The sequence below is a fragment of the Schistocerca piceifrons genome, chromosome 5 (assembly GCF_021461385.2).
Source record: "Schistocerca piceifrons isolate TAMUIC-IGC-003096 chromosome 5, iqSchPice1.1, whole genome shotgun sequence".
Classification (NCBI taxonomy): Eukaryota; Metazoa; Arthropoda; class Insecta; order Orthoptera; family Acrididae; genus Schistocerca; species Schistocerca piceifrons.
In genome coordinates this window covers 192,958,380-192,972,437 of record NC_060142.1, presented here as the reverse complement: position 1 = coordinate 192,972,437, position 14,058 = coordinate 192,958,380, and the positions used below count along the sequence as shown (strand labels likewise).

The 14,058-nt window shown below is 40.0% G+C and overlaps 1 protein-coding gene across 1 annotated transcript; it reads right to left on the bottom strand.

Moving 5' to 3' along the window:
* Positions 1-302: 302 nt before the first annotated feature.
* LOC124799272 (ejaculatory bulb-specific protein 3-like) lies at positions 303-13,579 on the bottom strand. The gene is made up of 2 exons (XM_047262837.1): positions 13,364-13,579; positions 303-663 (listed from the first exon to the last, which is right to left on the bottom strand). The coding sequence occupies exons 1-2, from the start codon at positions 13,551-13,553 to the stop codon at positions 467-469; spliced, it is 387 nt and encodes a 128-aa protein (XP_047118793.1). The 5' UTR covers positions 13,554-13,579; the 3' UTR covers positions 303-466.
* Positions 13,580-14,058: the final 479 nt, after the last annotated feature.

The following is a 14,058-nucleotide window of genomic DNA, read 5'->3' as shown; positions in this document are numbered from 1 at the left end:
ATAGAGACACGTTCTTACATGAGTTAATGAAGACTAAAGTTCCTTAACTGAATTCCATCGGGTCCGTACTGTATAGCAACACTCTACAAAGTATGGTGCTGTTTTCAGATTTACCTTGCTCCGAACATTTCACTTGGAATATATCACGTTAATGTGGTTTATTTTCGTTTATTTCTAAAGGGCTCAGTATGTAACTGGGTTTATCTTTAAGATATAAGTTTTACTGTGCTCAGCGTTAAGTTATTTGCAAATGGTTAAATCCGTTATTCCACTAGACACGCCTTGTGCACACAGTCTGAGGCTTAATGAATATGAAAAGAATTTATTGAAAGCAAAAAATTACAAGTATTTTCTACGTTAGAATATTCAAAATGTTTATCAATGTTTACATAGAGAGACACATTACATGTACAATTCCAGTATGAATCCTGATGGCATTAATGGTGTCTCGGTGCTCCTACGAATTTTAAAACTTGACACCCTTAGCCCTGTAGGCGTCTCCATACTTGGCGCGGAATTCTCCTGTAGGGTCGTACTTGGAATTCATCTTCGTCACGAACTCTGGTTTCTCGTTGCTGATGTACACCATGAACTTCAAAATATCCGCTTTCTGAGGTTCGGTACAGCCGGCGCAGTTATTTTTTACAGTCTCCTCAGACAAGCCTACGTTAAAAGAAAAAGTTCACATCACCATTTTAATAATATCATAGTACTACTATACACATGTGTAGATGAAACTACAGTCTAAGGAGCTGATAAACTCTTTGCACAATACATATTTCTTTTCATGTTTTCCTTCATGGGAAATACAGCAAAAATATGCTACCTTTTACATATTCAACAAACAGTGAAATTCATATAAAAATGTTAGACAAGAAATCAGTGTAAAGCCAGGTATTGTAATTTAAATTTGCATTCATTGCCCCCAGAACTTTTTGCCTCAATAAGAAAGCGTTAGTTACAATTGCGTTATCGATAACTGCCACAATTCTAAATCTCTCATTACGTTACATAACAATGAACAGGGAGTTTTGTATCAGTTTCAGAATAAAGTAGCCAGTTAGCTTATTTCGTTCCACACATTCAACCAAGTCACCTCAATATACTGATTTTGTTCGTGAATTGCTGGCAGCAGTTTACAATTACATATTATAACGGCAGAACGTTATCAAATAATTTATCAAAATAAACGGTAGATAGCTTGTTTCCTTTCCAGTGGCCACTGCAGCAACTTATCTGGATTCAACAAAAAAATGACGACCACATATTTATAGCTTTTCCAAATTTCTTCGGCACTGTCATGAGAAGTTGTGAATAACGTTTGACGGAGAATCAGTGTAGGTGAGTACATGTTGAAGCTCATAAAGGAGGAGTTCTAGAAATTACACATGCAAAACTTAAGTATCGTATTTCGAATTTTCTCTATACATGGTGTAAGAGTTTCAAATGTATGTGAGTTGTAATAGCTATTCGGAGATGAAAAATCTTGCACAGATTGAATAAGAGTGGAGAGTTTCCTCAAACCAGTCACTGGACTGAATACCTCAACAACAACAACAACAACAACATGATATTTATCAAGGGCTCCTCATAGCAGACTACGAATTTTTTAATTTTTGTTGTTCGTGATTTAAGTGCGTAAGTATTGACATTAAGACGTATATGTAAATATAAGAGACGTATAAAAGAGCATAATGCCCTTCAGTATAAAGCTTGCTGTGTATATAATATTCGAAGTAGTAATTGGGAACAATACTTCACGACAGTTATTCACTACAATCCTTAATTTGGCATCTCTTAACAGTCTACAGTATTTCATTTCGATATACCGTCGGGAAAGTTCCCGTAATTGTACTCATAAATAACTGGTATTCTATCTTTACAGATCTTGATTTTAATTTTTTTTTTTTGTGTTGCTAAGTATTTTCGAGCAGCTGCATAGGAATGTTATCTGTAACTACTTTTAAATGTCACCTACATTAACAACTTTGAGTTTTGGATACGTTACTTGCACGAAGCTAAAAATTTAGAATGGACATCTGCAGTTGTTTCAGGAAAAACAGCAACCATATGAATAAATAAACGAGTGGATGAGAGGCACTGCACAATCATCAGGTTTATGGTTATCCCGCGCGGCTGTCCTTGCGTAAAGAATAACACGTGACTGTAGAACGAAGGAAGTTATTTCCATAAAAAATGCTGTCTTCTCATGTAGTTGCAGTCCGAAAGGAATGCACTGAAGCGAGAACTTCTATTCTGGAAGTTGCAAAGGAGGACGCTACTCAGTTCTTTCTCAGGAAAGGGGTCGGCTTGTACGTTACCTCCTAAAGCACCTCTCACATAGGTTGTCACGAGGCTATCAAGCATATGAGTCAGCAATTGATGTTTGCCCGACTATTTACGTGCAACAGAAGGGATTCTCCGGTTTTTTAATTACTTCTAAGCATGGTGGTAGAAAGCTTAACGAAGTAGATGTTTTGAACATTACGATAAGTCTAGCGCCATGTACTTAGGCTTTCCCTTGTTCAGTAGTCCTTCCAACAACCTGTTCAAGAACAACATTTCCTTTTCTTATGCTTCCTATTTTGACACAATTGTACTCGTCTGTCATTACTTAAGCATGATTTGGTTTTCGAGACGGCGCAACGGATCTTAATAGTATTCTACCTGGAAATTAGTAAATATGGCATCGGTTCGGTTCCCATTGCCTTCTGAGGCTTTGGAAGGAAATTAGTGTTCCCAGATTGACAGCATCGATGTTGGTGGATTCGCTGATGATTCGTACAAAGGGATTGCTCGCTCACCCAAAAAAGAAGTGATTTGTAAGCACAACACAATTTCCATAACTCCAAGAAAAATTGTTGGAACTGATGCTGACTGATTATGTGTTCTCTATTCGCAAACTATTCACAAAAAAATTGACGAGTTGTCTATAATTTCAATCATATAAGACGATCCGTTGCTTCCGATAAACTCTTGCTATAAGCACACCGTTTCATCAGATCAGTATAAACTCTAACAGAGAAGTTGCCTTCGCTTCAGTGAACATCATTAGTTGCCTTTCGCTTACGCTGTCAACTACATGTGACAGAGTTAAGCAGAAGTTGGCAAGCTAGTGTACACACGCCGAGAAGATCGTCGACTTTCCTCTGCATACACAAAAATAAATACATTGCACGCGCACTAGATTTACATGTATTTTGTCTGTGACATATGTACAACTAACATTTTCAGGCGGTTTTAGTAAGTTACAGGGCAAATGTTGGAACCGGAAATTCCAAATTGGGACTCCCTATGTCACACTACTAGTTCACCTGATATTTGACTGAAAATCCCATTGTAGGGAAGGAAAGCGGAAAAATCTTTGTCTGATCTTTGAGGTTTTATGTTTTCCGTTAAATGCATTGTAAAGCATTACTGACGAATTATAAGTAAAAAGGATAGCAAAGAAAATCTGCCGATCCGGCCACTTACGTAAATCACGGAAATACTAAATCTGAATGGCCAGACGGGATTCTTAATTCTACTAATCCCGAATGTGAGTCCATTTCCTTAAACGACCCACAGAGTGTATCCCCTAACACTGTTGTATACGACACTCGAGCATAATGCTTCAGAACCACTTATTAAAATCATCCATTTGATAAATATATCCAATCAGCACCTGGTTGAGTATTATGAATGAAAATGCCGTGTAGCTAGGGCTTCCCGTCGGGTAGACCGTTCGCCTGGTGCAAGTCTTTCGAGTTGACGTCATTTCGGTGGTTTCCGTGTCGATGGGGATGAAATGATGATGACAAGGGCAACACAACACCCAGTCTTTGAGCGGAGAAAATCTCCGACCCAGCCGAGAATTCACAATGTTAAGGCCGAAATAAAACCCCGACGGGCTGTAGTCTGTGTGATATTGTAAAAATACCAACGTCTACCCTGTACAGTCTGCAAGAACTTTACTGAATGTGATGCCGGTCGCGAAAGCCCATGAAAATGTTGAAAAGGGTTTCGGCAGCCTGAGACGAATGGAATTCAAATAAAAAGATGGACGAGGAATCTGCCTACTTACAAAATCAAACTGGAAGGCTAAGAAAGATGCATTACTACTGAGAAGAGTGCAAGACAGGCCCTCATCCTATCTCTAACGATGCTTATATTTTATGTTGGTGAAACAATTAAACACATTGTAGCTAATTTCAGAAAAGGAATGAAACCTCGGAACAAATACAAATGCAAGGAGTTGGAGAACACATAGCCATCCCGACAGAAATAAACGGAAACGGAAAAGGACTTACGTGGAATGTACAGAATAAGAGTTAACTTTAAAAGAAACTACGGTTAAGGTGAGGAAGAGTAGTCGGGCGGAAAACAGGGAGTGTTTAGCGTTGAATTTGAGGAAGAAACCGTAGGAGAACGCTGTGTAATAATTTTCTCTAAACAGTATGAACAAAACAAAGAACAATCAAAAGTCATTTGCTTCAGCGATGAATGGCTTCATCATATAAGAACGCTACTAACGTCAGATATTGGTCTGGTTTTCACGAAAACGACCGTGAAAGCCTATGGAAGTAGCATAGCATTGTATGATAGTTACCATTAGGATAGTGGAAAAAAAGGAAAAAGAAAGAAACTAGAAGAACTTTTAACATGATGTTATAAAATGATTTTCCAAGTTAAAATTATGAAGTGAATCTACCGCACAACGTTGTCGTAAGTAGAGAGGTTACTGAGAGATACAGGACGGGTTATTTGGGCGTCCAGGTGATGACACGTATTGGGAGAGTAGAGTACCCTGGAACCCTTCTCAGACTTTCTCCTCTAGCCAGTTCAATATGTTTTATTATTCTATTCTGAAATGATTGCATTCAGTTTATGTGAAGAACTCACGGAAAAAACGGGTAAGTCAGTTTAATTCGAAAATGAGATGTGGCCGGCAGTCGGTACTACAAGGCAGTTGAAATGACTTTCAAATAAAGTGGTAAGTCATCGATATGTAAGATGTTTTACTTCTACTGGGACGGAAAGAACGACCTAAGCTGGTCTTTCCACGGAAAGAATGGAGCAAGACCAAGGTTTGCTTCCACTGTTTGCAGTACGCATTCTACGTTAGTTGGGTTGCTACTGCAAATGCAACCGGTTGTGTTTCTTAGTCTTTGTTGTTGCCCTTTACTGGCATTGGGTTTAGTTTGAAATGTGATCGTAGTGTGGTTCTTTTCGGATCTTTAAAATATGTGGATCGTCTCAAGATAAAGGTGAGAAGCCATCTGTTAATCAATCTTCGTAGGGACCTTAGAGAAACGTCTCTTTACTTAGGCAGAGACTACAAATGCTCATTGCTCCAATATTTAAAACAAATAAAACCCAACGAAGGGATAGCTTATCAATAATTTAAATTTGTTAGGTAACTGCAATTACCGATCTTTCTATTGAATCGAGCTCCATTTCTGTGACATTAATTGGTCGTCGAAGGCCTAGTCATGACTATTACAGTGCAAGAGACTGCTCTTTCCGATGCATTGAATGAAACAAACGAAATGATACCATGAAAGAAAATCTTATTTGCTAACAGATCTTCATTGCATTTCCTGAATTTACCGTTTTGCAGTTTCAAACTTCATAAAATGTCCAGCAGTGATGCAGTATTTCATACTTTTGCTGAAGGAGAGGAAAATAAAGTGTCAATGAAGTTGGAAATTTTTTGCACAGTTATGTGAGTAAAATCCTGGACCCAAGGGTATGGGTTGTTGTAACATTCTGATTCTTGCTCAGGACACAATTAAGAACTATACCGTATTTACACCTTCATTACCTTGTTCGTACCGCTAACAGATTAGACACTGTCAAAACAATATTTATTCAAGAGGGAGCTCTTACGCGGAATGCGATAAAAACTTTGATTTGATAAAAAAGGAAATTATTGCAACATTACCAAAAGACGGCTTTTCAAACCGTAAGAGTAAATCCAAGGCATTAAAAAGTCATTCCAGTTCAAGAAGAAATTTTATGATATTTGAAAACCTTCTGACAAATTGAAGTATCGTTTCAAGACACGACCGCTCTGAGATACTCTGGTTGTGAAGGAAGGTAAGCTGTTTAAATAAGTGATTCCTTGCAGTGGATCCTGGACATCAGTAGGTTTGGTGCCTTCTCTTGGTCTACAATTAGACGTGCAACCTGAGAATCAATCGCAGGACACTGATATTTTCATGTGGCCTCACAGAGCATGTAATGGTAAGTGTTTTACAGTATCAAACTTTTTTCTAAGGTAAACACGACAGTTCTGCAAATTACTAATTCTAGGAGTATATTTTCAGAGCTCCTGCCAATACCATATGGCCAAATACGCAGCATTCAAGAACTTAAACAGTTGTGTGGTAAATCTGTAAGAAATTTCTATTCCAATCTACCACATAATAAGCCAAAATCCAGGACTAAAAAAATAAATAACTTCCAACGTTAAAAAAAAACGGACGGACGCCAAGCCATAAGTGATAGACTTACGACGTTCCTTTCGTGGTAAACATGTACTTGCTTTGCGTGTAGTGTCTCTTTTATCATATAATTACAATTGTTATTTCTTCTAACGTTCATCCTGCACAGTCGCCAAATTTGGCATCTTGATTATGTTGGTTACGCTCGATTGGAGAGTTTTATGAATTTTTTGTAATCTTGAAAGTTTAAATTGACTCCCCTGAGAAATGTACACAACGTGACTTCTCCGTTTCTTCCATGGGCTCTCCAGCTGTGATGCAGTCTTTTTCTGAAATTACAAAAATCACTCCGGAATTGTAAGGTTTTCCAAAAATAAAAAAAAGATGTTCCAAGATGCAACGTGGTCATGCAACCAGTAAAAAATGTTGTATTCAAACTTAAAACTGTTTCTATACTCGTGTTGTATTTAATTGTTTATCTGTTACATTATTACTCTTCTGTGCAATAATCTGAAACAGAATGAAGAAGGAAAAACCCAGTTACATGTTAAAAACATTTTGAAACTTTCGGCAGTTAGCACAAGCTTCCAATTTCAAGCCAGGAAAAATTGTTGAGAATGTAAATATGGCATGTTCCATAATAGAAGGGATTTTTCCGTTTAGAGGTACAGGATACCATACGACCGACAAAGTGTGTCTTAACTTTCCACGTGTTATGCAACTACATTTACAATACATACAGAATTTTACTCGCAATAAAATACTGAGACTAAATATTGAACAATATCCTCCAAATAGCTTCAATACATTACGCAACACTTAAAGATGTAGAACGCGTAGTATTTACAAACGCTGCAGAAAGCACAACCTGATGTCTCACAACAACAAAAAGACTAGAAAACGCTGTAATTTTCTTAGGCCATGAAAGGAAGAAGTCAAAGACGGTGACAAATCTTTTGAAAGATGACGCAACAATAGATGCAAAAGCTGAGTGCGACCCTTCTCTATGTATACAGGACCAATACATGTGGCGTCAGACAAAGGAAACTGTGAAATCAGAGATTAGACCATGGCAGAGAATGGTGCCCGTAGTGAATAACACCGTACAGATTATGCCGGCAGAGTACCACCACGATACACAATATCTGTGAAAAATTTTCTATAGAAACACCGACTGCTGCGTAATATGTGCAAATCAGCAATTCGTGATGTCTTCAATGACTACTACAGATGAATGTTACTGAATATCTCAAAACCAAAAGAAAGACTGGTCTTATACGTAGATTGGCAGTGGCTAGGCACTTAGTGGCCATACAGATAAACCGAAACTGAAGTTAACAGAGCACAAGCAGAGATATGAATATCGTTTTCAAATGATTGTATACAAATGAAGACACATGACTACTACGCCAGTTTAATTCTTGAACCACTGCACACACGACATAGAAAACAGTGTCAGTGGCATTGCTTACCAGCTGAGAACACTAAATGAAACAAGAAACCAGGGCTGGATGGAATATCTGTCACACTGTATACACTATCTGCAGCTGAGTAAGCTCCAACATTAAGTATAATTGTATTGTAGATCCCTAGAACCAAAATCTGTGCCTACTGGTTGGATGAAACCACAATTCACAAGTGTTTACAAGATGGGTAGCAATAGTGATCAACGTAATTATTGTCCAGTCGAACTGGATCGCATCCGTTTTACAATCCTAGAACTTACCCTGAATTAAAACCTTACGAGGTTCTCGAAGATAACGAGGTTCTCCATGGATTACGGAAATGTCAGTGGTACTAAATCCTACTCTAGCTTATTTCACGACATCCTGAAAGTCATGGGTGAAGGCAATCAAGTGGATGCAGTAATTTTGACTTTCGGAAAGCATTTGATTCAGTACGTTTATTAAGAATACGATACCAAGAAGTAACAAAGAAAACTGTTAATGAATTCAGGATATCATTGTATGTAGGACACAGTGTGCTATCTTGGATAGAGAGTTACCGACAGAGGTAGAAGCTGCCCCAGGAGAGTGTACTGAGACCAATGTAGATCACGTTGTATATTAATAACTTGACGGAAAAGTAAACAACTAGCGTCATACTTATTGGAAATTATGCAGCTATTTCAATGAAGTACTGGCTGCACAAATGTTCAGTCGGTCTTGATAAGATGTCAAAGTGGTTCTTAGATTGACACTTGCTTTAAATGTACAGAAGTGTATAATTTTACGCTTTACAGGACTCAATGAAATAGTATCCTTCGACTGCAATATAAAATGAGCGACAGTTGGGATCAGCCAATACATATATCTGGTTGTAGCTATTTGTGAATATGAAATGGAATGATCACATAAGCTTAGTCGTACCTAAGGGAGTTGGCAGATTTCTGGTCACTGGAAGGATACTAAGAAAATGCAGTCACTGTACAGAGATGACTACTTATAGACACTTTTGCGTCCCAGTTAGGAGTACTGCTGAAGTACATGGAGCCTTTAGAAAACAGAAGTACTAGGGGTACAGAACTTACTGAAAGAAGGAAAGTACGAAAGGTTACAAGTATGTTTGGTTAGCGGAAAAGCTGTACCCAAAATGCTGAAAGGGCTTAATTTGGCAGATGGTTCAAGGTAGACTTCAACTATCCTCCAGAAGTTTAAACGTGACTGAATTGGGACCAAGCAATAATATACGGTACCATGAAGCGCACCCTTAGCATTTTGCGAATGTAGATGTAGATACATATGTATATGTAGATGTAGTCTAGAAGGTGGCAGTGATTCAAGGAATATTTTAGGGAACGTTTAAAAATTTTGTTTCAAAGGCCAAGTCAGATCTCTACAAGTATTCTCCCAGAGCATCGAGGCAGTTCAGTCCGATTAAAGTTGCTGAAAAGATTCGCCTTCAAGCCCTGTGCTGAAAATACAAGCAAGTTCAAGTCATCGGTTTTAACCATTAGCGTCTATGGGAGGCAGGTCACGTGTTTGGACGCTAGAGGGTTCTGCAGAGCAGATCGCACTCCTTGTGATCCACACCTATACTAGAACACGTGTATTTCTGAGCAGGCAGTGCCTGTGGCTCTGCGTCACATGATCGACCACCAACAGAACTTAACATGAAGCGCCGCCCCCTTCCTCCCGTTTGCCCACTCGTTTTAGTTCTTGACCTCCTACCCCGGCCATCATCTGCTTGCTTCGTCACTAGGCTCAAAAATGGCTCTGAGCACTATGGGACTCAACTGCTGAGGTCATTAGTCCCCTAGAACTTAGAACTAGTTAAACCTAACTAACCTAAGGACATCACAAACATCCATGCCCGAGGCAGGATTCGAACCTGCGACCGTAGCAGTCTCGCGGTTCCAGACTGCAGCGCCTTTAACCGCACGGCCACTTCGGCCGGCCGTCACTAGGCGCTCCTCTTGTATCTCGTACATTGAAATACATATTCTCTTTATTTGACTTAATTTCCTGTACTGTCGTTTAACGTTAAATTGACATCTATATGTTGCACACTCCTAGTACATATTCTGACCTAAAACATAATGAGGTTTCTTGGACAGAACAATCTTCTCCACGTCAGCAACGATAGATTACGAAAATGTCAGTCGTACGAGATCCAACTCGTGGTTTTTGTACGTGATACCCTGAAAGCCATAAATAAAACGAATCAAGTGGATGCAGTAGGTTTGACTTCTGAAAATCTTTTGATTCGGTACATTTATTAAGAAAAATACGATAATAAGGAGTAACAAAGAAAACTGAATTAGTGTTTTATTGGTAAGCAGGACGCAGCATGTTATCTTGGATGGACAGTTGTCGACAGAGGTAGAAATGTGCCGCAGGGAAGTGTACTGAGACGCTTTTTGATCAGGTTGTATATTAATAACGTGTCAGATAATAAGGAAACCTACCTCAGTATTTTTGAATATGATACAGTTATCTTCAGTGAAGTTCTGTCTGCACAAATGTACAGTGAGATCTTGATAAGATCTCAAGGTGGTGCGTAGACTGACTCTTGCTTCAACCGAAGAGAAATGTAAAATTTCACACTTAAAACTGGGTAAAGTTGTATCGTATTAGTACAATATGAATGAGTTACAGCTGGGATCAGCCAACACTTTGTTTGTATATGAAATGGAAAGCCCCCTCCCACGGACCTTGTCGTCGATGGGGTTGCTTGCGTTCCTCAGAGATACAGATAGCCGTACAATATGTGCCACCACAATGGAGGGGTATCTGTTGAGAGCCCAGATAAACGAGTTCTTCCTGAAGAGGGGCAGCAGCCTTTTCAGTAGTTACAGGGGCAACATTCTGGATTATTGACTGATTTGGCCTTGAAACATCAGCCGAAACGGTCTTCCTGTGTTGGTACTTCGAACGACTGAAAGCAAGGGGAAACAACAGAAGAAACGTTTCCCGAGGAGAGCTACTGTATAGTTAAATGATGATGACGTCCTCATGGGTAAAATATCACAGAGGAAAAATAGTCTCCCGCTCGGATCTCCGGGCGGGGACTATTGAGGATTATGTCGTCATCAGGAGAAACAAAACTGGCACTCTAGAGATCGGTGCGTGGAATGTTAGGTCCCTTAACTGGTCAAGTAAGTTAGAAAATTTATGAAGGAAAATTGATCGGTTGACGTTAGCTATAGTGGGAATTAGTGATGTTCGGTGACAGGCTGTTCAGGTGAATACAGGGCTATAAATTCAAAATTAAATAGGGCTTATGTAGGAGTAGGATTAATAATGCATAGAAAATAGGAATGCTGGTAAGCTACTATGATCAGCGTAGGGAACGCATTATAGTAGCCAAGATAGACACGAAGGCCACAACCACCACAGTAGTACAAGTTTATAAGCCAACTAGCTTCGCAGATGATGAAGGGATTGAAGAAATGTAGAAGCAGTTATTCGGATAGTTAAGGAAGACGAAAATTTAACAGTGTTAGGGAACTGGAATTCGATAGTAAGAAGAGGAGCAGGTGAATACGGACTGGTAAAAAGGAATGACAGAGGCAGGTACATGGCAGAGTTCTGAACGAAACAAGGCCCTGGAAGTATACAATATTCCGCCAGTCTACTGATAGCGTTGAAAGAGCCAGCCACGATAAAACTGTTCCATCTGGTGTGCAAGGTGTATAGACAGGCCTTGGATATCAAGAAGAAAGTAATAATTCCAATTCCAAGAAAAGCAGTTGATGATTGGTGTGAAAATTACCAAACTATCAGTTTAACAAATCATGGTTGGAAAATGCTAACACGAATTCTTTACAGGAGACTGGAAAAATTGGTAGAAGACGACCTCGAGAACACGCGAACACGCGAGCAATGCTAACGCTACGGCTAATGTTAGAAGGTAGGCTAAGGAATGGGAACCTACGTTTATGACCTTTCTAGGCTCAGAGAAAGCTTTTGACATTGTTTAATGGCATACTCTCTTTGATTCTGAAGGTAGCAGGGATACAATACAGGTATCAAAAGGCTGTTTACAGCTTGTACAGAAACCAGACTGTAGTTATAAATACTCGAATGGCATGACAGGTAAGCATTGATTGATGAGGGAGTGACACAGCATTGTAACCTGTCCCTGATATCAGTCAGCCTGTACACTGAACAAACAGGAAACCAAATAAAAATTTGGCGTACTAATTAAAGTTCAGGGAAAATAAATAAAGGCTTTGAGGTTTCCCGATGACATTGTAATTTTGCCAGAGACGGCAAAGGATTTGGAACTGCAGTTGAATGGAATGGAGATTGTCTTGAATCGAGGATATAAGGCGAACATCGACAAAGGTGAAGCCGAGATAATGGAATGTAGTCGACTTAAATCAGATGACGCTAAGGGAATTAGACGAGGAAACGAGACACTTCAAGTAGTAGATGAGTTTCGGTATTTGAGAAGGAAAATAACTGATGATGCCTGAAGTAAAGAGGATATAAAATGTAGTCTGTCAATGGCAAGAAAAGCATTTCTGAGGAAGAGAAATTGGTTGACATCTAATATAGATTTAAGTTTAGGAAGTCTCTACTGAAAATATTTGTCTGGAGTGTACCCATGTGTGGAAGTGAGACATGGACGATAAACAGTTTAGACAAAAAGAGAATAGATGGTTCCGAAATGCGCTGCAACACAAGAATTTTGAAGATTTGATAAGTAAATCGTGTAACTAATGAAGAGGTACAGAATAAATTGGAGAGGCAAGAAACTTGTGCCACAACTTGGCCAAAAGAAGGGATCAAGACACATTCTGAGACATCAAGGAATGACCAGTTTAGTATTGGGGGTAAGTGTGGGGTTGACTGGCGGGGGGGGGATCGTAGAGGGAGACTAAGAGATGGATACAGTAAGCAGATTCGGAAGGATGTGGGTTGCTGCAGTTTTTTGAGGATGAAAAGGCTCGCAAGGGATAGCGTAGGATGGAGAGCTCCATCAAACTAGTCTTCGGACTGAAGACCGCAACAACAAGAACATGAAACGGAATCATCACAAAAGTTAAATTGTATATAAGGCAATTGGCAGATTTCTTGTCATTAGTAGGATATTCGGAAAAAGCTTAAAAGCGCTTGTGGGTCACATCTTGCAGTATTGCTCAAGTTCGCTGATCCCATACCAGATAGAAGTAGCAGAGGGTTGACAACGTATTCAAAGAACGACGGCACGAATCGTCACAGGTATGTTTGATTTACTGGAGCGACTTCCACTACCGCGCGAAAGTTTACTCAGACAGATTAAACGCGAATGGATCGGAACGAAGCGGTTACATACTGCATCATGATCAACACCCTTTGCTGTGCTCTTCACAGTGGGTTCCAGAGTACATATGCAGGCATAGATGTACATCCGAGTGAGGATATGCTCGACCTCACAGTATCCCTTGCCCCAGTGTTAGCAGGAGATCTATCAGATATTGATGGGTATCGACTACACTGCCTCGCACTTACGTCTCACAATTTTTCCGTCGGCGGTGCAGGAGCCGTCCGAGTCGTCGAGGAGGCACTTCATAAGCGCCTCCAGCTTGGCGGAGTCGGCCAGCAGCGCGTCGGTGTCGACGCGGCCCAGCTGCGACACCGGCGTCTGGGCGGCCACGAGCCCCACGCAAGCGAGCACGACAACGAGCGTCAGGCGGGACATAGCTGCTCCGTAGGTTGAGTCTGGCGCGTCTGGCGACTGCTCTTATAGTTGCACGCACTCCACCGTCTTGTTTACTAATCGTGACGAAGCAATCACTAATGCACTTGCAGCCGGATGTTTCTAGTCCTTTTTTTATTTGTTTTTCTTTTTTTTGTATCCGAGGTCACACTAATGAGACTGTACGTTATTCGCGAACAACGAGTCAAGAAATATTCTTTGTGACACCAAACAATAAAAAACAGTGTCTCAATTATGCAGCCTTCCTCTGTGAGGAGAGTAGCCAGTCATCTGTTTTCGTTGTACTGAAGCCCGAGGTGGATGACAACTTCAAAGAACTGTTCAAATTCTACATCGCACTTACTGTCCGGTGTGGTGTGTTTCTATCCTATTGCATTTGCATTTTCAGTCTGGGAAAAATGACAACGTCCCTTTGTGCGCTCTCTAACTCCTCTAACTTTGCCCATATAATGTGCGCTGCCAGCAAAATAGTCGCACAATCGTCCTC